This window comes from Quercus robur, chromosome 2 (genome assembly GCF_932294415.1).
Source record: "Quercus robur chromosome 2, dhQueRobu3.1, whole genome shotgun sequence".
In the NCBI taxonomy this organism is placed as follows: Eukaryota; Viridiplantae; Streptophyta; class Magnoliopsida; order Fagales; family Fagaceae; genus Quercus; species Quercus robur.
In genome coordinates, this window is record NC_065535.1 from 94,146,704 (window position 1) to 94,166,840 (window position 20,137).

A 20,137-nucleotide genomic window follows, 5' to 3' on the forward strand; every position below is an offset into this window, starting at 1 on the left:
CACAGACAAGATTATCGAATTTGTCCTCGAAACCAACTAGGTTATTTTTTGTTCTATGGTTTTCTTTTTAGAAGTCTCTCGTATCTCCTTCTTGGCGCATTCTTCCAGGTTATATACTGCAACCTTCGTGTCATCCCTACCACACACGTGTATGCTAGATTAGGGGGATTCCTCCCTGTCCCATCCAACACTTCCTGAAACCATCAACCAGTGGCTTGTAAGGCTGCTCGATCACTGTTCAGTTATCACTTCCACATTAATGCGGCCAGAGAGTTGGTTGAGAGACAATTAATGCGGAGGTCGCAGCCTTTGAAGATATTTGTCTGCCTTTTTATCCTTATCCCTGATCCAATGTCCCACTCTCAGCTGTGACGTAGTCCCGAAGTAAGTTCGTGATGATAAGGTACTCAGATTCATCTCGGATACATGTTGCTGAGGATACTGTCATCCTCGGACACTTGTTGGACCCATCTCACATTGCCTCTACTCCTCTCTTAGTTTTATTCTATTCATAGCCTTACTTGGGCCTCCTTGGATGGTCCAACATCCTCAGATAGGGTCATAGGCCCAGTTAATACCGCTTTCAACAATACTTCCTGAATAACTGGCCCCCACACACATTATTACTAAATGTCTCACAATTTTTTCAGTGGCATAGAAAATTGCTTTTTGAAAGGCTTCATAGAGTTTTGGTTTGTCTAAACTTGTGGCTTTGTATTCATGGAACTGAAATAAGTTAATGAAATTTCTTGTCCTATATCATGTCAAATAATTTTAAATTATTTCACTTTTCTCTTGTCATTTCGGTTTGTTTTGTGATTTTGATAGCACTGTGTGTTTAATTTGATGCATGAGGCTTCAGCATGTATGCAGCGTGGATGTGCGAGGCTTCAGCAAGCTAAGAATGATGATGTGGATTAACATCATCAATTTAGCATGGATGGCGTGAATATCTTGCAACAGAAACAGAAGATGCAAATGACTAGCAACATGGATAAAAGTATGAGCAATGGGTGGAGTGGTTCCTTTATCCAAGGGAGCTGTTAGTAGTTGATTAGAGTTAGAATTCAGCCAATAAATTCCTAGTTTTTAGGTAGAGCTATCAGATTGAGGAGAAATTATAAGATTCACATGGTGGACAAGTGATATGGTCCACCATTCCACTAAAAAACTTTTACTTGTTTAAAATTGTTAGTTAAATAATTTTTTTAAACAAAAATTAATTACTGACTCAACAATTTTAAACAAGTGGAAGTTTTTTAGTGGAATAGTGGACAAATGACGTGGTCCACCAAAGGACTCTATAATTTCTCCATATTGAGGTATGTTCAAATATATCTTATTATTGTAATTCGGTTGATAATCAACTTTATAACAAACACTTTGCTTGTTATAAACTTTATAAGTGTTTGTGGGGTGGAAGGCAAGTATCGGAGTTCAAGTCTCCAAGAGGGAGTTTCATAGTGGTGGAGCCACATTGGGACCCAAGGGGGCCTTGGCCCCCCCCCCCCCAAATATTTGAAAAAATTAGTATATATATAGTAGAGTTATTTTAATAAAGAAATGCTATATTCACAATATTTTTACAATAAATCTTAAGTGGCAAGTTATTATTGGCTATTACGTGTGCGCAAAAAAGTTATTTAGTTGTGGATTAAAATTAGAACTAATAATAACTTACCGCTTAAGATTTATTGTGAAATGGTTGTAAAAATATTGTAGAGATAGCACTTAAATAATTTTCCTCCACTACATAACCATGTGTGTGGTTAAAATACTTCCTGCAAAAGCAGTTGTGTAGCTGTGTAGGCTACTCTCACTTTCTCATATTTTTATTTGTTCTTAAAATATTAAAATAATCAATGTATCATAACATCATAAATGTGTATGATTAAAATATATTATTTTTATCATTTTATTTATATATAAAATAATATAACATGTATTTGGTTGTAGTTATAGCTTTTTTTTTTTTTTTTTTTTTTTTTTTTTTATATTGAAATTTGAATGATTGTTTGTCTTTTATTTAAAAATCTTTAAATTATTAGTATTTTTTTAAATTTTAGTCATTATATTTAATGGGTGATAATTTAATTTGAAAAATCTAGATTCATGGACAAGTTTAGGAGTTGGTAATTTAGAAATAATACACTTTTGGGTTTTGATTATTAAATTGTGTGTACATTACTATTAGTATGGATATAATTAATATATACACAGAAATAATTAATTGTCTAATTTTATGTTTGCCCCCCCAAATATAAATTCCTGACTCCGCCACTAGAGCTCCACATACATATATACTTAGATTATGTTAAAGTTGAATTTCTATCTTATATAAAAATAAAAAAAAATAAAATAAAATAAAACAATGAGACTTGAATAATAAAGTAGAAATATATTAATTCTAGAAATTCTCCTCTGGTTGGTTGTAGCTAGAAGCATTGGGGGTAGCTAAAATTTGTTTGGGGTTTGATGTAGACATTATATTGTCTTTGGTCTATGTATATCCTATTGGTTCTTTTGTATTCGATATTATTTTGGTTAAATGGCACTTAAATAAATCACATTTGTGAATTATGTCATTTATTTGGATTATTTTACAATCTATTTGAAGAAAAACTATTTATTTTATAAGTCATTCAAAATCTATTTTGAGTGTTCAATAAATCTTTTAATACTAAAGTATCATAAATTTTCTCAAAAGCAATCTAGTATGAAAGTGATAATTGGCCTTAATTCTACTAGTGAAAATAAACACTCTTTTGCGTGAATTTGGAAATGCCTATCAAGTGTCTTGTTGAAACAATGGCAAGACTAAATAGCAATTTTGTTTACAAATTTAAAAATAATTTTTAAAAAAGTTCCACCAAATGTACCATTGCTTGATGAATTGCCCCTAATGTAGCTATGGTGCTCAACTGCTCATACATATTATATGACATTATGATTCCACATGCAATTGGCCATCTTCATCTTGTGTAAAGGAATAAAGGCCTGTAGCACACTAACATCAACTCCTGTCCATATACTTAATTGAGAAGAGTTGTTAAGTTAAGCTCTTGGTGAATCAGAATTTTAGAAGTAGAGAAGAAGAATTAATTACTTCAAGGGTAACCAACATCCTGAATTCAGAGAGAAAGCGATAAGAACAATTTGGTTAATTTTCTAGATGCTTCTTATTATGTTGCTTATTAGTTTATATACAAAATTCCTTAATCCTTTTTCCCGCAAAATAGAAGGGGGAAGCAGTAATATGCAATTAACAAGCATTTAAAATTAAAACCAAGACCATTTATATATGTTAACTGACCTTCCCGGTATTTGATATCCACTTAAATTAAATAAACGGTCAAGATTAAAAACTATTAGATTTAATGGTCAAGATTTGGGCGATTACAATAGCCACTAAAAAAATATAAGATCTCATAAAATAACTCTTAAAATAATATATATATATATATATATATGTAAACTACTGAATGTCAAACAAACCCTAATTTTAAAAAACCCTAATTTTAAAAATATATAACATATTTGAGTGATACCCAAGTTTTAAAAATATATAAAGAACTGAAGGTAAGCCATGCCAAACCCTACGTTAAAAAAATTCCCATCTCGTTTATTTTTGCCGCCTTTTTACTCCAAAGCGGCGGATCACCTTTCTCTCTCTCTCTCTTTCAAACACTCTCTCACACACACACGCACAGCTCGAGCTCAGTCCATGTCGATGCTCCAGCCGTTTCTGTCAGGCTCAACAACGCCTTCATTCCCCTTCAAACGCACCATTTTGGTGTGCTGCGCTCCGTCGCAGCAGTTCCACGTGGCGGTGGCGAACGGACCGGTGCTCGACGCTCGGGTCCCCGAGCGAACCGACATCCGCATCGGCCTACCTAGCAAAGGCCGCATGACCTCTGATACTTTAGATCTTCTCAAAGTACGCATTGCCTTTTTTCTTTTTCTTTTTTCTTTTCCTCTCTGTTTGGTTCCCGAGAAAATTGCATTGGATTGAATTTCTTATAACTTTTGTTGTTGTTGTTGTTTTTTTTTTTTTTTTTTTTTTGTGTGAAAAGGATTGTCAATTGTCGGTGAAGCAAGCGAATCCGCGACAATATGTTGCGCAAATTCCTGAGGTATGTGAAGGAATTTCGATCTTTTTCGTGAATTGTATTTGTTAAATATTTGCCATGATTTATTCAACATGGAATATATCGTAGCTAATATTTAACAGTATTTGTGAGAATTATGTATGATGTTAGCTCAGAATATAATGCTGCCCAATGCAGTAATAAGTAATATTGCTTGAATTAATTTGTATGAGTTGCTTGTAAAGCTAACAATGGAAAAAACATGTATAGGAAGCTTTTTTTTAAAAATTGTCGCCTATAATTCATAGGTCAATCGGTTATAGTGGCACTTCCTGGGTTCAAGCCCATTGGATGCTTGTGTGACTGACCAATAATATAAATTGTTAATCCTAAATACGTTATGTAGCCAAATTTTTTAATACCCATGTGTTTTGCAGCTTGCCAATTTGGAAGTTTGGCTTCAGCGGCCAAAAGACATTGTCCGGAAACTGGCATCAGGAGATCTAGACCTTGGTATTGTGGGTTTAGATACAGTCAGTGAATATGGCCAGGTAAGCATTAAGTTATGAACTGTTTCTGGTTCATTATTTAGAATGCCTATTAAGTTGAGTACTCAATGTTACTAACTGGAGTAATTCAAAATGGCCATAAGGTTAGGTACTCAAGCATGCTTTGTCACTTTCTTTTGTTCTCTGCTATGTGTAACTGTGTTTTTTCTGTGTTTCTAGCTGTGCTTCTGTAGTGCCTTTGTACTGATCTAATGTATTTCCTTGAAATGAAAATTTGCTCATTCATAAAAAAAGGGGGTGGGGGGGTTAGATACTCAAGCATGGCTTAGAACCCAGAGCAAAATTGTAAGATTTTTTTCAGGGAAGAATTTATCTCTTAAACACACACACATGCATCCCATGAACACTCCAGTTATGTTAAGCATTCCTCCCTTTGTCATTACCTCAATAGAAACTTGTGCACGTAGTTTACACCTTGGAAAGTAGGCAGAGTGCTTCTGAGACCCTTCATATTGGGGGTTACAGACATATAAATGCAATTGCATCCTGTAATTGGCTGGTAGATGCTCTGCCATACTCATAGAGGTGGATTGTTAGTAAAGGGTCTGATACTTTTATCGAAGTGAAGAGTTGCAATTAGTGGCAGATCATGGACTCGTTATGAAATTTAACTGGCAAAATTTCCTTGTTTCTTGTGTACACCCTTTGTACTAGGATAGTGCTTTATTTTGCTCCTTTTTTTTTTTTAATGAAATTCTATTGCTTATTAAAAAAAAAAAGAGTCCTTGTTTTCTTATCAAGGATTGCTACAAGGAAGTGCATTACCATTTAAAGTTCTTCATTTTTGTTCCTGCTGTCAGGGGAATGAGGAGCTCGTCCTTGTTCATGATGCACTTGACTATGGGAACTGCCGTTTATCCCTGGCTGTAAGTTGTTCTTGCAGATAGCCAACTGAAACTTACTGCTTATCTCATAAATTTTACTGTTAATAATCTTGGTATATCCTTTGTCCTTTCAGATTCCCAAATATGGGATTTTTGAGAACATAAATTCTCTGGAAGAACTTGCACAAATGTCTCAATGGACGGCTGACAAGCCTCTGCGAGTCGCTACTGGATTCACCTACGTATGATCTGTGTTTCATTTTATTATATTTTGAAAAGTTCAGTTGTTTATAATTTTTGTAACATTTTCTTTTTTGGCCCTATCCTTCTGCACAGCTAGGTCCTAAATTTATGAAAGAAAATGGACTAAAGTATGTGACTTTTTCAACTGCTGATGGAGCACTGGAGGCAGCTCCTGTGGTGAGAAATGCATTCTTTCTCTATGATTTGCAGATTTCTTTCTTTCTTTTTGTTATTCTCTTTTTGCCCAATTTGAAACTAAATTGCTGATGTGCATTGAGATAGTTGATCTAGTCCCTTGTCATAGTTAAAATGGAAATTTTGTATTGGATAATGGTGTTATGTTATCAAGTGTAGCTGACTGCTTAATAAAGACATGCTATCTCCACATGAATTTTATATAGACTACTTGTCTTTTCTGTAAATTCAGATGGGCATAGCTGATGCAATTTTGGACCTTGTGAGTAGTGGAACAACACTGAAAGAAAACAACTTGAAAGAAATTGAAGGGGGAATTGTGTTGGAAAGCCAGGTTAGCTATCTTGGACCTTGCCAAGCATCAGATTTTGTAGTTTCTTGAATGCTATTAAAAGAGGGACTTCAAGCAACTGCTTTTGTGACGGTTAATTTTGCATGTTGTCTTTATCACATCTTGTCTTGCAACATTCTTCAGGCTGTTCTTGTTGCAAGCCGGAGAGCATTGATCCAGAGGAAAGGTGCATTGGACATAACAAAAGAGATTCTTGAAAGATTGGAGGCGCATTTGAGGGCTGTTGGTCAGTTCACGGTATGTCATGTTCTTCTGCTGGGGCTGCATTTTATTTAAATTTGGTTTTATGTTGCTCACACACTTTAACTGGCAGGTTACTGCAAACATGAGGGGAAGTAGTGCGGAGGAAGTGGCTGAGAGAATACTGGGTCAGCCATCATTATCTGGACTGCAGGTGTGCCTTGGAATGAACTCAATCACTTTTCTTTTCCCAACTAAGTTTCCCACAATCTTTTTTTTATAAGTAATAAAAAAATTTAAAATGGAAAGGCTCTAGCCCTAGTACATTGGAAGTATAATGAGAGGCACAAAGAAATCTAAGAACACAAATTTAAAATAAAAAATAAAAACCTAAGGTCTAAATTTTCCTAAAGAAAGTAAGAAGCAAAGCCCTCAATCATTCCTGAATTACAGCAGCACTTCTAAATCCTTTATATTTGTGCAGGGACCTACTGTAAGTCCAGTTTTTTGTAAACGTGATGGGAAGGTAGCCTCAGATTACTTTGCCATAGTCGTATGTGTACCCAAAAAGGCACTATATAAGTCTGTACAACAACTGAGAGCGGTGAGCCATTTTATTATCTATATTTTTTTATAAGTCCATTTTATTATCTATATATAATATTAATTATTTGTAATGTTACGCATGCTGGTTTTCCCATCTCTCTTTACGATGTCACGTTGAAAATGTTAGTTCTTTGGCTCAGCTTTGGGTGTCATTCTGTGGCATGGATTGATATTTTCCTATTAGACTAGTGTTTAGCCTTTTGGATAAAAAGATGATACTAGAGTAGCTCTGTGAGGTATCTGCTCTTTTCTCTGATGGCTAATTTTACAGAATTAACTAGCTTTTGAAAGGTTCACCCTCCCCCCTAGGATCGATAAGATCTTTTAATGTATGGACAAGCTAGGTATTTCGTAAGAAACAAATGTCACCTTTACAATTGAAACCAGCTTGTTTTTAAAAAGGTTGGTTCAACTTGACCTGGTATGACATGTAGGTTTGTCCAGTTTATGTAGCACCAGTTACTGGGTTTTGAGTCTAAATATGTAGATTCTGAACTCATAAGAAATCTCTGTGCCCATCTTTTGTATTGAACTATATATTAAAAAACAAGGACACTATTTTCTGGCATCTCTCATCTCACTAGGGATTTTTGTATCTGGTTCCACATTGAATTGAGTTTCCCCTTCCAGAAATCCACCTGCAAACTTAATTTTTTGGATATTGACTGATGCAGGTTGGAGGCAGTGGCGTTCTTGTTTCTCCTTTGACCTACATTTTTGATGAAGAGACTCCAAGATGGCGCGAGCTTCTCAGAAAACTAGGACTTTAGTCCATTGTCAGGGCCGGCCCTAGGCCTAGGCCACCGCCTAGGGCCGCCTACTAGAGGAAGGCACCAAATTTTGAGGGAAAAATCGAAATATTAAAAAAAAAAAAAATTGGAGATATAAGAAAAAAATTAGTTTTATATTTTTCTTCTACTTTTAAGAAGTCCCAAAGAATTGAGTAATGTTAAAGATATTACAACTTTAAATATATGGATCTTACAAATAGAGTAATGCTATAGTTATAAACTATTTTACAACATTTTTATAAATTGTTGTTATAACCAATTTCTTACTCGTTCTCATCTAGATTGATTGATAACATCATTTTTTTTATTTATCTATAATCATTTACCACGTCATCGGTTTGTAAAAGTTTTCATAAAAGAATTTGTATATCTAGCATTTTCCCTTACAAATAAAGTTTCCTGGTTACCTATCAGGGGGAAAAAAAAAAAAACATTTTCCCTTACAAATATATGTTTCACTAATCACAAGATATAATTTTGGTAGGAAAATGTTAGAAATATTATTAATTTTACTTGAAAACTTTACTAATTAATGTGACAATTAATATGATATATGGACATCAATAACCTATTAAATGCATTTTTGAATTATTTTTTGTGATTAATGATACATCTTTGTAAGCTTCATGTTATAAAATTTATAATATTCCTAACATTATTCATTTAAATACTTATTTATTATCTTCTTGAGGTGTCATTAATCATATTTATTTTTACATTATTTGAAAGTTTTTTAGTAAAATTTGTTATAGCTTTAGCATTCCCACCCCCCCCCCCCCCACCACAAAAAAAAAGCATATTACAAAGTGAAAGGAATAGATTTGAATCAATGTTGAATAGTTTTTGATAAAGACTTGATCGTACACGATGTAGTTTATTTGGTTGCTATAGCTCACTTGTGGACATGATGGATTGCTGTTTCATCGGAATTATTCTCACTCACACATGTTGGATCGGTGGTAGGTCTCTTGTCAAGGATAAATTTGTGTGAACGTGGCTGATAGGCGTATGTTTCTTAATAATAATAGGAACTCTTGCTATATTTATTTATTTATTTTACAAGTATCATCTTTGTACCAATGTTAGTAAAAAATTTATGGCATGTTTGGATTGAGGGAAAGGAGGGGGTGGAGGGATGTAAAGTAGAGCTAGCTAAAAATAGGTTAATTTTGGGTCAATTTTACTCTATTCTATTCTATTCTACTTCCCCTCCCTCCCTCCCTCTCAATCTAAACGGATCATTAGTGCTCTTAGACTTTGATTTGAATACTTTGCTATTTTCTTTTTGAGCAAATTATAACTTACTCATATGTGATTTGGTCGAAATTTAAGTTGCCTACATGTGGGTCGAAATTTGACAATTTGCCCACTTGAAGTTAGCTCAGTTAAATTTTTATAACTCACTTTTGTTAAAAACAGGACTAAACATGTAATTTTGCTCCACTTTTATCTCTCTCCCCTCTAAAAACACAAAAAAACACATATAAATACAAGATTAAATAATTTAAAAAAGAATCCAGCGGAATACTTGTATCCTAAGATTTCAAACTACGAGTAAGCAACTTAAATTTTTGTCAAATCTCAGATGTTTAAAATGTTAAATTTGAAATCACAAATATACAACTTAAATTTTAGCGAAATCACAAGCAGGTAAGTTGTAATTTGCCTTATATTTTTCTTTTAATATTATTGTTATTTTTAAATTTTTATAATAATCGTAGAACAGTTAGCTTCGTGAATATTAGTACTTAGGTTTGTGGTAAATCCTTTTTTCTTTTATTTGTATTTTTAATCCAAGTAACCATCTCTTGCACATCATCAATAATTTCAAATACCATTATTACTATCTTATTTATTTTTAAAAAATAATTAAAGAGACCCTTGCGGTATGAGTTATTATCAAATGCACCTCTTATGCTACAAAATTAACATGTTAAAACCTTCATGGTATTTAAAATAATAAAATTGACCCATTTTTTTAAGACTTTTGTCATGCATTCTAGTCAGCTTAGTCTGTAAAGTTTCTAATCGTCGAATGGAGATTTGGGATTCAAGCATCATCTACATAAAAAACTAATTAATATATTAGCCTAATGATAAAGAACAACTATTATGGAGTGAACATTATAAGTTATAATTTTATCATATCTATGTATGAATACTTTATCTCACGTGATGTTGACATTGTCATTTTTCATCCCATGACATTCCTCATGTGTAATTAATTTTTTTTTTCTTTTTAAGTAGTGTAAATTAGTTATCTAAATCATCTTATTTGAAATTCCTAAAAGGGCGTTTGGTTCGCTATAATGTGCCCTTAATATAAGATTTTTGGTTTATTTTATTTTTTCTAACATTACCACAATTTAAAATTACAAAATATATTACATAATCTTAATCTCATCATCTTCATAAATAATGTCATATTAGATTCTTATATTGAGATTACAATAACGTAGTATAACGGCATAATGAAACATTATTAGAGCACTCACAGCAGAGTTGCTACATAGTTATAATGCTATTTTTTAGTTCTAAATATCAAAAAACCTTCCCGCATCAGAGGAGCTAAATCTAAAAAATTTAGCTCCTCAGCTATAGTGCACATCTATCTTTAGATGTGCACTGTAGCTCAAAGCTAAAAAAAAAAATATATATATATATATATATATATATTATTATTACACTTCTCTCTCCTCTCTCATTAAAATATTCTTCCTTTTCTCTCTCTCTCTCCGGCTTCTCTTCTTCCTTCTTTCTTCCTCAATTTTTTTTTTCTCTCTAGCTCACCGATCTCTCATCTCCCTCATCCCTCAGCTTGCCGGTCTCTCTAGCCCGCAAGCCTCCCTCATCCCTCAGCTCGCCGGTCAATTTTTTTTTTTCTCTCTAGCTCGCTGGCCTTCCTCATCTCCCTCATCCCTCATCTCTCTAGCTCGACTACCCAGCGCCGATCGAAGCCCAGCCCAGTGCCGACCACTCCTCACACTGGGCTGGGCTGGGCTTCGGTGGATTTTTGTGCTCGTTGTGCTCATTCCTTTTGCGCCAACTGAAGCCTATTCCTTTTGTGCTCGTTGTGGACTTTTTTTTTTTTTTTTTGTTGTGGACTGCTGATAGTGGTGGTGGTGGTGGTGGTGGTGGTGTTGGTGTTTTCCGATCTGTTGTAAGCAAGTGGGCTTGTGCTTGTGGCAGTGGGCTTGTGCTCGTTGTGGGTTTTTTTTCCTTTTTTTTTTTTTTGGCTGTGGACTGTCGGTAGTGGTGGTGGTGGTGGTGGTGGTGGTGTTTTCCGATTTGTTGTGGGCAAGTGGGCTTGTGTTTGTGTTTGTGGTAGTGGGCTTGTGCCCGTTATGGGTTTTTTTTTTTTTTTTTTTGTTGCTGTGGACTACCGGTAGTGGTGGTGGTGGTTGTGCCTGTGGTTGACGGTAGAGGTGGTTGAGGTTGGTGGTGTAATATTTTTTTGGTAGTGAAATATATTATTTTATTGTAGTAATTATAATATTTTATTGTGATATTTATATTATTTTATTATGTTAAAAGCTAAAATAGATACACTGCTGCAGCATGTGTATAGGTAAAATAAATAAAGTAACTTTTGGTGGAGCTAAATTGCTAAAAATTCAACTCCACTGTTGTGGATGCTCTTACACCATCTAAATCCAAAAGCAACTTATTGAATGTTTTTCTAAAATGTAAGGATAAAATGTTTTGCTACCCTCCAATTGAATGTGTTTATTGTGAACTTGCAATTCATAGGACTTGATCTATAGATGTGTATAGGTAAAATAGAAAATATATTCCAGGAAGAATATTTTGTTTTTAGTTTTAATAAAATTAATTTAGACGAAATGGATATAGAAAAAAAATATCATTTTAATTTTGAATTAAATTTATGTATTTTGGGCCTTAAGCCCACAAGACATTTTTCTATAATTAAAAAAAAAGAAAAAAGGCCCACGAGACACTATCACATCAGAGGCTCAGACCTCAGACCTTAAACCCTAACCCCTTCTTCTTCTTCAGAATCTCCTTCTCCGCCTTCTCAAAACTCATACACCATTTTAGAGAGAGAGAGAGAGAGAGAGAGAGAGAGATGAAGATTAAGGAGGAAAAGAAAAAAAGCAAAAGTGTTCAAAATTCCAAATCCGAAGAAGTAGAAGAAGAACAGCCTTCAATCACTGAACAAAATAAACTCAAACAAAAACAAAAACAATTACCTTCTCATTCCGATTCTGATTCTGATCCTGATTACGGTTCTCCTTACGTTTCTGATTCTGAGGTAATTACTTCCTCTCTCTCTCTCTCAACTTCGATACGCCACTGTTTGTCTGGTAAAAAATATATTTTCTTTTGCTTTCTCGAGAAAGTTTTGAAAACAATATTTAATTAAGGATTTGGTTACCTCTCTATTGTCAGTGAATTCGAGCTTACATACGCCATGGCTTTCACATTAATATATATATATATATATATATTTATTTTGAAAATTTAGGTTCACGAATACACTTATTCTTCATCCGAGAGCTTTTGTTTTCTCTGTTGTATCATCTCCTGCCACCGGAATCTGGCCGTAGTGGCTATCGGAATGGAGTGGCATGCTTCATTTTCCGATAACAGCCATTTCTTCTTCAATAATTTTTGAATCTTATTAGATTCAAAATTCATTTAAAAAAAAAATTTGAGCTCTGTGTAAGGAAAAAAATAGTAAATTATTGAGCTTTTGAAGCTTAGGGTTTAGTATGAAAATGTAAAAAGAAACTGAAAAGCATTGAACTGACTGAGCTTAATGCAGCTGTTAAAGGTTAGACGTGTTTTGAAGTATACAAGTAAACGGATTTTCGCGGCTTGTTGTTTGAGTTTATTCATTGTTTCTCTGTTTTTGTTTGCTTTAGAATGTTTTTAAGATAATTCAAGTCACCAGCTAGTTGCTTTGTTTACGTTGCATTTGGTTTTTACATATTAGGTATTATTTTACGTTTATTTCTTACGAGAATTTGATTGACGAGCTGGGTGGTGCAAATATATGGAGGAGTATATCTATGGAGTTTTGAATTTGTTGATATGTCAATAAAAATTTATGGGATTTCTATGTTTGTTGAAATTTATGAGTAAATTAGCTTTGGTGGTTCTAGGATTTTTCAGAGGATGGTGACTTTGATGGATCATTGAGTGATTCAGAAGCTGGAGAAAGTGGTTCATCTGGAGATGAGGTACACGGTAATTGTCTTCGTTTTGTTTTCTTTGTATGCTTAATTAACAGGAAAATGATGAAAAAGATAGGAGATAAAAATTATCAAGTTCAGTGAATGAAAAGGGAAATAGCTTTGAGTTAAGAAGATTAATTTTTTGTATTTATCAATTTCATTATGTATTTTCATCAATTACGTGTGTAAGGATTCTTTTTGTTGCTTCATCTATTTAATTTGTGTTGATTCAAATCAATCTGAATAATCAAAGTGCAAATCTTACTATTACAAGTCTAATTTCTAGATCATTATATTATGCCTCTCTCCTGCGGAGGTTACATTTTTAATGTGTCATGATCAAACAAAAGGCCAGCATATTTGAAAATTTAATTACTTATCTTTTTTCTCTTTTTTTTGGCTACTTTTACTCAAAAACTGTACAGAAATAAATAGGTTCTCTGCCCTTCATGTTTAATGTTGTGAAATTTCATGCTTCTCTGTAGCCTGAAAACTTTTGGTTTTGTGCTCTGCAATATTTTAATATTTTTGGCAGGGTGTTGTCGACTCAGACGTTGATGATGGCTTGCACAGTGATCAAGAAAATCAAAGCAACAGCTCTGAATCCCATGAAGGAGTTGAAGAGAGTGATTCCTCTGAAGATGAGGTCTATTGCTTTATATATTAATTTAGTTCTTTTTTGGTGTTGTAATGAATAAAATTTTAAAGTTATCAAGTTTATCCTGTCCAACTGTAATATTCTTGTTTTTTTCAGGTGGCTCCTCGAAATACAGTTGGAGATGTTCCCTTGGTATGGTATAAGGATGAGGAGCATATTGGATATGACCTTAATGGGAAGAAGATAAAGAAGAGAACGCGAAAAGATAAAGTAGAATCATTTCTTGAAAGTGCTGATGACGCTAAAAATTGGTTAGTCTATTGATCAAAATTATCATTTTTCTCATTGTTACAGTCATTATTTCCTTGAAAGTACTGATGAAGAGTTCTAAGCCAAGGTCTTTTTGGGGAAACTATATATATGATTATGGTGTTATTTTATTACTTTTCAGGCTCAAGGTTTATGATGAGTATAATGATGAGGAAGTAGAGGTGACAAAAAAAGAGCTCAAACTTATTAATAGATTGCTCAAAGGAAAGGCACCACATTCTGACTTTGATCCTTATGCGGTGTGTAGTTGCCATTCATTCTGTGCTCTTCAATTTCAGATGGATGTCAATATTGGCTTCTGACAAATAATATACTTAATTTTATGCTTGAAATATAATTATTATTATTATTTTTCCAAATGCAGCCATATGTTGATTGGTTTAAATGGGATGATGCCAAGCATCCACTCTCAAATGCACCGGAACCGAAGAGGCGGTTCATTCCTTCAAAATGGGAAAGTAAGAAGGTATGGAATTTTGAATGTGTGGCTTCTTTTGTAATGTAAGATCATAGCCAGTTGGCAAAGTATGGGTGCTTTATTACTTCTTATACCTTAGATTTCATTTTCCTTTTGATGATCAATGATCTCAAAACAAAGAAATGTTTGGACCTTTGAGTTGAATCAATCCATATTTTGTGTCCTGCACTTTCTTTTACGAATCACAGGTTGTTAAGCTTGTTAGAGCAATTCGTATGGGATTAATAAAGCGTGACAAGCCAAAAGAAGAACAACAATTCTATCATTTGTGGGGAGATGATTCCAGCTCAACAGAAAAGGCTAATCATTTATCTTTCATTCCCGCACCAAAGTCAAAATTGCCAGGTATTAGTTAAAGTCATCTTCTGGATTTTATAATTTTACATTAGATAATTTATGTGAAGAAACTTGAGCAACAACTTTAATCTATATTTGCTTTTTAGGCCATGAAGAATCGTATAACCCTTCTTTAGAATACATCCCAACACAAGAAGAGATTAATTCTTATCAATTGATGTTTGAGGAAGATCGTCCTAAGTTTATTCCTAGAAGGTAATGCAAGATGTGATTTTGTGTAATAAATGTCTATTTTTGTCTCTCTTGTTTGATTGTTGAGCCTGAGACATCTAATCAATGTCAATTTGATTAGGTATACATCTTTGAGAAGTATCCCAGCATACGATAATGCTGTTAAGGATGTTTTTGAACGTTGTTTGGATCTATACTTGTGCCCTAGAGTTCGGAAGAAACGTGTAAGTGGGAGGCCCCAATTTGGGGAAAATACTTATTGGTTTTGTTTAGATTGCCTTGGATGGTCATTTTGCAAGATTGTCAAATTTTTATGTTCTTCTAATCTTATAATGGTGATCAAATTAATTAAAAGTGATCCTATTTATGTCCCAGATTAATATTGATCCAGAATCTTTGAAACCCAAACTACCAAGTCGAAGGGATCTTAAGCCTTACCCTGTAACATGTTATCTTGAGTACAAAGGTCACAAGGACGCTGTTGTGTCAATTTCCATTGAAGCTTCTGGACAGTGGCTTGCTTCAGGTTTGGATGCAACTCATTGATTTTAATTGCATTTTTATTCAGGCAACTAGACAAGAGTTTAGTTGGATACGGGTCTCATAATTTTTTATTGTTCACAAAGGTTCGCTTGATGGAACTCTACGAATTTGGGAAGTTGAAACTGGTAGATGTCTTAGAGTCTGGGAGTTTGAAGAAGCAGTTAAATTTGTGGCATGGAATCCTCTGCGTGAGATTCCTATTGTAGCTGTCTCTGTGTAAGGCTTATTAAATTGATTTATTTTTTCTTTTCTGGGTTAAAAAAAATGCTGAAAACTGCTTTGTCTGTCAGTGTAAATCAACTAGTGTATGTTTTTCAGGGGACAAGAGGTATTTATTTTGAATACTGGCTTAGGAGATGAAGAAGAACAGAAAAATATAAAAAAACTCCTCCATTTTGAGACACCTGTAGCGCCAGATGATTCTGGTCAGTATGAAATATCCGTTACTTTCAATATCCTAGATTAAATTATTTTTTTAACTAAATCTATATGAAATCAAAATATCTGACCTTTGCATGATATGTTTCATGAAATTAGGCGACAAGGTGTCCGTTGCAAGCTGGCATCAAGATGATAAGCATGAAGGAATCAGGTTAAGGCATTTTAAGGTACTTAAGCTTCTAAACCAACTACCCCGTCTGAAACCATTCCAGTCCTGCCTTTATCCTGATAGAGTAGACTCAATCCATTTACGGAATGAAAAATATAATTGTTTTATTTGTTCTGCTGTTACAGACAGTATCTTCAGTGGAATGGCATCGTAAGGGAGACTACTTTTCAACAGTCATGCCAGCTGATATCCTTTTTCCAGCCTTATTGATTACATATTACTATTTCTTAGATTAAAAAAAAATACTATTTCTTATATGATATGCTTGAACAACTCTTCTATTTGTCAATTGAAAGTCTTCTGATATGTTCCTCTAGTCATGTAAAAATTAGGGATTCATGAGTTTGACCCCTTCTTTGATATATAGGATACCCTTACTGATGTCAAAACATCAATGCCCCTTTTGATTATTGATCTGTTGCATGTTCATTGTCTGAAGAGCAGGTCAGATAGTTCTTTTTATAAATCTGTTTGGTCCAATGGGCTTTTTTGGTAGGGGCAAGAATGTGAACTTGGTCATAGTTTTTAATCATGCTTTTTTTAGATGTGTTATTTCGGGATGAGGTATACCTAGATTGTTGGCAAGAAATTTTATAATCACCTTTATCTATATGCTTCTTTCTTAAACAGATCATAGTGGCTGTGTTGCCTCTGCCTGCTCAGCTTTTTAAGAAACTTTATTTAACAACTGAAGGTCGAACTTCAGTTTACCTAGTGAAGTTTTATTCAATACAATTAAATGCGGTTAAGTAAATGTGAAAAGCAATTTGTGGAAATATGATATAGACCTAGTGGCATGTGCACATACCTGCAGTTGCGCACACGCACACACCCACTGGTTGCATGCAGGGGTCCGAAATGAAGAAAGGTGTGCTTTAAATATGACATGCCATTATCTGAGCATGGAACTTTATCTAATTGATCATTTTTTGCTAGTTGAATGTGGTTTGATAAGTATGGAATTATTTTTTTAAAATCTCCTTGGATTTTCTTGACTTTTTAATTACGCGAATCAAGAGCTGTTCTTATACACCAGCTCTCTAAGAAGCATACACAAAGAATTCCATTCAAGCTGCGTGGACTTCCAGTTTCATCTGTGTTCCATCCTACAAAAAAAATCTTTTTCATTTCAACAAAGAAGAATATTCGTGCTTATGATCTGCAGAAACAAAAGCTTATCAAAAAGCTCGAGACTGGACTCCGTGAAGTCTCTTCCATTTCTGTTCATCCTGGGGGTATGTTTCCAATCTTATTTCCTTTATCACATCTTTACATTGTGGATAAAATTTAATTTTATTAGATTTTCTTTTGTTGATGTATTTTGGAAACAATCAATTGTTATTGTGATATTTATCTTCTCAATTTATCTGAGGATTGCTTTCCATGCAGGTGACAATATAATTGTGGGGAGCAGAGAGGGAAAATTGTGTTGGTTTGACATGGATCTTTCATCTAAACCTTACAGAATTCTAAAGTATGTTTCTGGACAAAACTATAAATGATTAGACATTAATGACAAAAGAACTTTCCATTTGAAAAATGTGCCTTTCCTCAATTTATATACTTTATTTGAGGTTTTTCTGCAATGATTATGATAATTATCTTCTTCTTTTTTTCTTTTTTCTGTGAATTATCATTGATGTTATGGTAACAGGCACATTGATCATTTGATTGCAATTATTTAGAAAACAAATACTATGCAATCTACAATACATGTATCCTCCAATATATTTATGTCAGTATGGCAGTGAATTTCTCTAACATGTGTGGAAATTTCTCAGGTGTCATCCAAAAGATATTACCAATGTTGCCTTCCATCGCTCATATCCCCTATTTGCTTCATGCTCTGATGACTGCACTGCATATGTTTTTCATGGCATGGTTTATTCAGATCTCAACCAGAATCCTCTTATTGTCCCACTTGAAATTCTTAGAGGCCATACAAGCTCAAATGGGAGAGGTAAGAATTTTCAGCATTTTTTATTTTTTTTGTCTGGTGGTTGAGTATGAAGGTGAAGATCTTAAAAGGAACAGCAATAGTTATTAAAAAAAAAAATGAACAGCAACAGTTTGACTGATTTTATTATTATTTTTGTTTACTGGCAAGAGCTGAAGACATATAATTAAATACCGCCATTATATAACCCACCCACACACACATCAATAAGTATGTGAAACTCAAATGGGACCTTCTATAGTTCTATTGACCAAGTTTCTTTGTGAGAGGCTAACCAGTCTCAGTCTCTCAGCTCCAATCATGATCTTACTCTACAATAATCTGTTCACATAAGTCTGGATTTTGGCATGGCCTAGGGGTGACAGTATCAAGGCAAAACTAATTAAATGCCCTATCGTTTTATGTGTGATTTATTCTATCTAAATAGATGACACACAAATTATTTTTGGACATTGCTTGTAAAGCATATACCGAGGTTCCTTATCCCAAAAAAATATAATAATAATAATAATAATTTAAAATAAACAGATGTCACTCTAGTTAGTGTAGGAGTCTAATATTTTGGCATTCGATATGATTTTTATTTTAATTCCACCTTCCAATATTGTTAGCCCTTTGGTTAATTCTAAGATACCCTAAATATAGTTTTCTTTGAAAAGTCAATGGATAAACTTTTAGTTACTTTCCTAACTTACGTTTTACTTTATTTGAAAAGTTAATACTGGTTTTTCATTTGTTTATTAGAGTTTAAATTAAGTAGGATGGTTTGGAAATTTTATGTTCTTTTATTTGAATGACGATGACTTTCTCCTAGAAACTTAAAATTTTCTAAAATAGGACCAAAAGTGTGGGAGATGAAGAAAGTATAATATTTTGTGTTTGCTTCTATATAGGGCTTTTGAATACGTCATACATATAATCTGTGTGTATCATGTCGATTAGAAATTTATATAAATGCCATTGATTAATGGCTGTATTACAGGAGTAATGGATTGTAAGTTCCATCCAAGGCAGCCTTGGTTATTCACCGCTGGTGCTGATTCAGTGATCAAACTTTACTGTCATTAAGAGGGAAGAGTGACACGCACTGAAGTGCGCTGCAAACACGGTGATCATAGGGGATCCGTCTCCTGAGTCTCAGGAGAGAGACCTGAAGTTTTGTTGGCAAATATACTGTTTCATTGTTGGAGAGAAATTAATTGTTGCCTGAGTTTCTGGCTCTAGTTCAGTCTCATATGTGTTTGGTGAACATGATCCAATTATAATTTTTGACAAAGCATGTAACTTATAATTCAGTTTTTGTTATTATTTAATTACAATTTTGGGAAGAATGTCCCATATTTTTCTTGAATTCATGAACAATGAATGTGGAACATATGTAAGCACGTAACTTATATATTATTATTATACAAACCCATTGATTTTCACTCTTGCAGTGTGGAACAATGCAGTTTATAGACATAATCTCAAACGGTCTATTCCCAAGCAATGTTCAAATATGGTTGCATTCCAGAAAATGTTTCTCATTCACATTTCTGGCACTGTTTTGCACGGTGAAAGACTTTATAGCCTTTCTAGATTTAGATGACCAAATCACCTAGCTCGTTACACTCTTCAATTTGACAAAATTTATTTTAGCTATCAATAAGCCACTAGCTGAGGTCCCAACTGAGTTACAAGTATGCAAACTTGTGTGTATAAAATCTGTGTTCTCTCGTTTCCATAATCCATTAGATCAATACACGCTTTCTTGACGCAAGACAGGTAAATCAACCAGCCACTGTATATGCTTGTCAAGCTCAAGACAAGATATAAAGCAAGCACAAAAAACAGATTGGAGAGTTGCTGTTTTATAGACCAAGCCATATAAATTGCAAAAAGAAAATTTTTAGTTTAAGCAAAGCGAAGGCCTTTTAAATCCATTACATCGATTGGTATTTGCCCATTACAATTTGCAAAACCAAAATTTGCATGTTTCTTTTGCTTGTATTTGTTCTGGGGATGGAGGAAGCACAGACAACTTCTATTATAGTGTTGACAGGCCATG

The 20,137-nt window shown here is 33.9% G+C and overlaps 2 protein-coding genes across 4 annotated transcripts; both read left to right on the forward strand.

The window, feature by feature from the left end:
- The first annotated feature begins 3,605 nt into the window (after positions 1 to 3,605).
- Positions 3,606 to 8,086, forward strand: LOC126715942 (ATP phosphoribosyltransferase 2, chloroplastic-like). Its single transcript, XM_050416803.1, has 11 exons — positions 3,606 to 3,937; positions 4,074 to 4,133; positions 4,526 to 4,639; positions 5,458 to 5,523; positions 5,616 to 5,723; positions 5,818 to 5,901; positions 6,152 to 6,253; positions 6,395 to 6,508; positions 6,585 to 6,665; positions 6,936 to 7,055; positions 7,732 to 8,086. The coding sequence occupies exons 1-11, from the start codon at positions 3,725 to 3,727 to the stop codon at positions 7,825 to 7,827; spliced, it is 1,158 nt and encodes a 385-aa protein (XP_050272760.1). The 5' UTR covers positions 3,606 to 3,724; the 3' UTR covers positions 7,828 to 8,086.
- A 3,746-nt stretch (positions 8,087 to 11,832) lies between these two features.
- Positions 11,833 to 19,517, forward strand: LOC126715951 (ribosome biogenesis protein BOP1 homolog). Of its 3 annotated transcripts, none has more exons than XM_050416815.1 (18): positions 11,833 to 12,121; positions 12,975 to 13,059; positions 13,598 to 13,692; positions 13,801 to 13,955; positions 14,096 to 14,213; positions 14,339 to 14,440; positions 14,641 to 14,797; positions 14,896 to 15,004; positions 15,102 to 15,204; positions 15,356 to 15,506; positions 15,607 to 15,739; positions 15,842 to 15,948; positions 16,061 to 16,131; positions 16,259 to 16,319; positions 17,141 to 17,368; positions 17,523 to 17,607; positions 17,915 to 18,093; positions 19,073 to 19,517. In XM_050416815.1, exons 1-18 carry the CDS (start codon positions 11,936 to 11,938, stop codon positions 19,156 to 19,158), a joined length of 2,211 nt encoding a protein of 736 aa, XP_050272772.1. In that variant the 5' UTR covers positions 11,833 to 11,935; the 3' UTR covers positions 19,159 to 19,517. The 3 variants fall into 3 exon arrangements, with proteins under 3 accessions (XP_050272772.1, XP_050272771.1, XP_050272773.1); XM_050416814.1 differs by having other exon boundaries at positions 11,834 to 12,121; positions 12,975 to 13,052; positions 13,582 to 13,692; XM_050416816.1 differs by having other exon boundaries at positions 12,033 to 12,121; positions 13,582 to 13,692.
- The last annotated feature ends 620 nt before the right edge of the window (positions 19,518 to 20,137 follow it).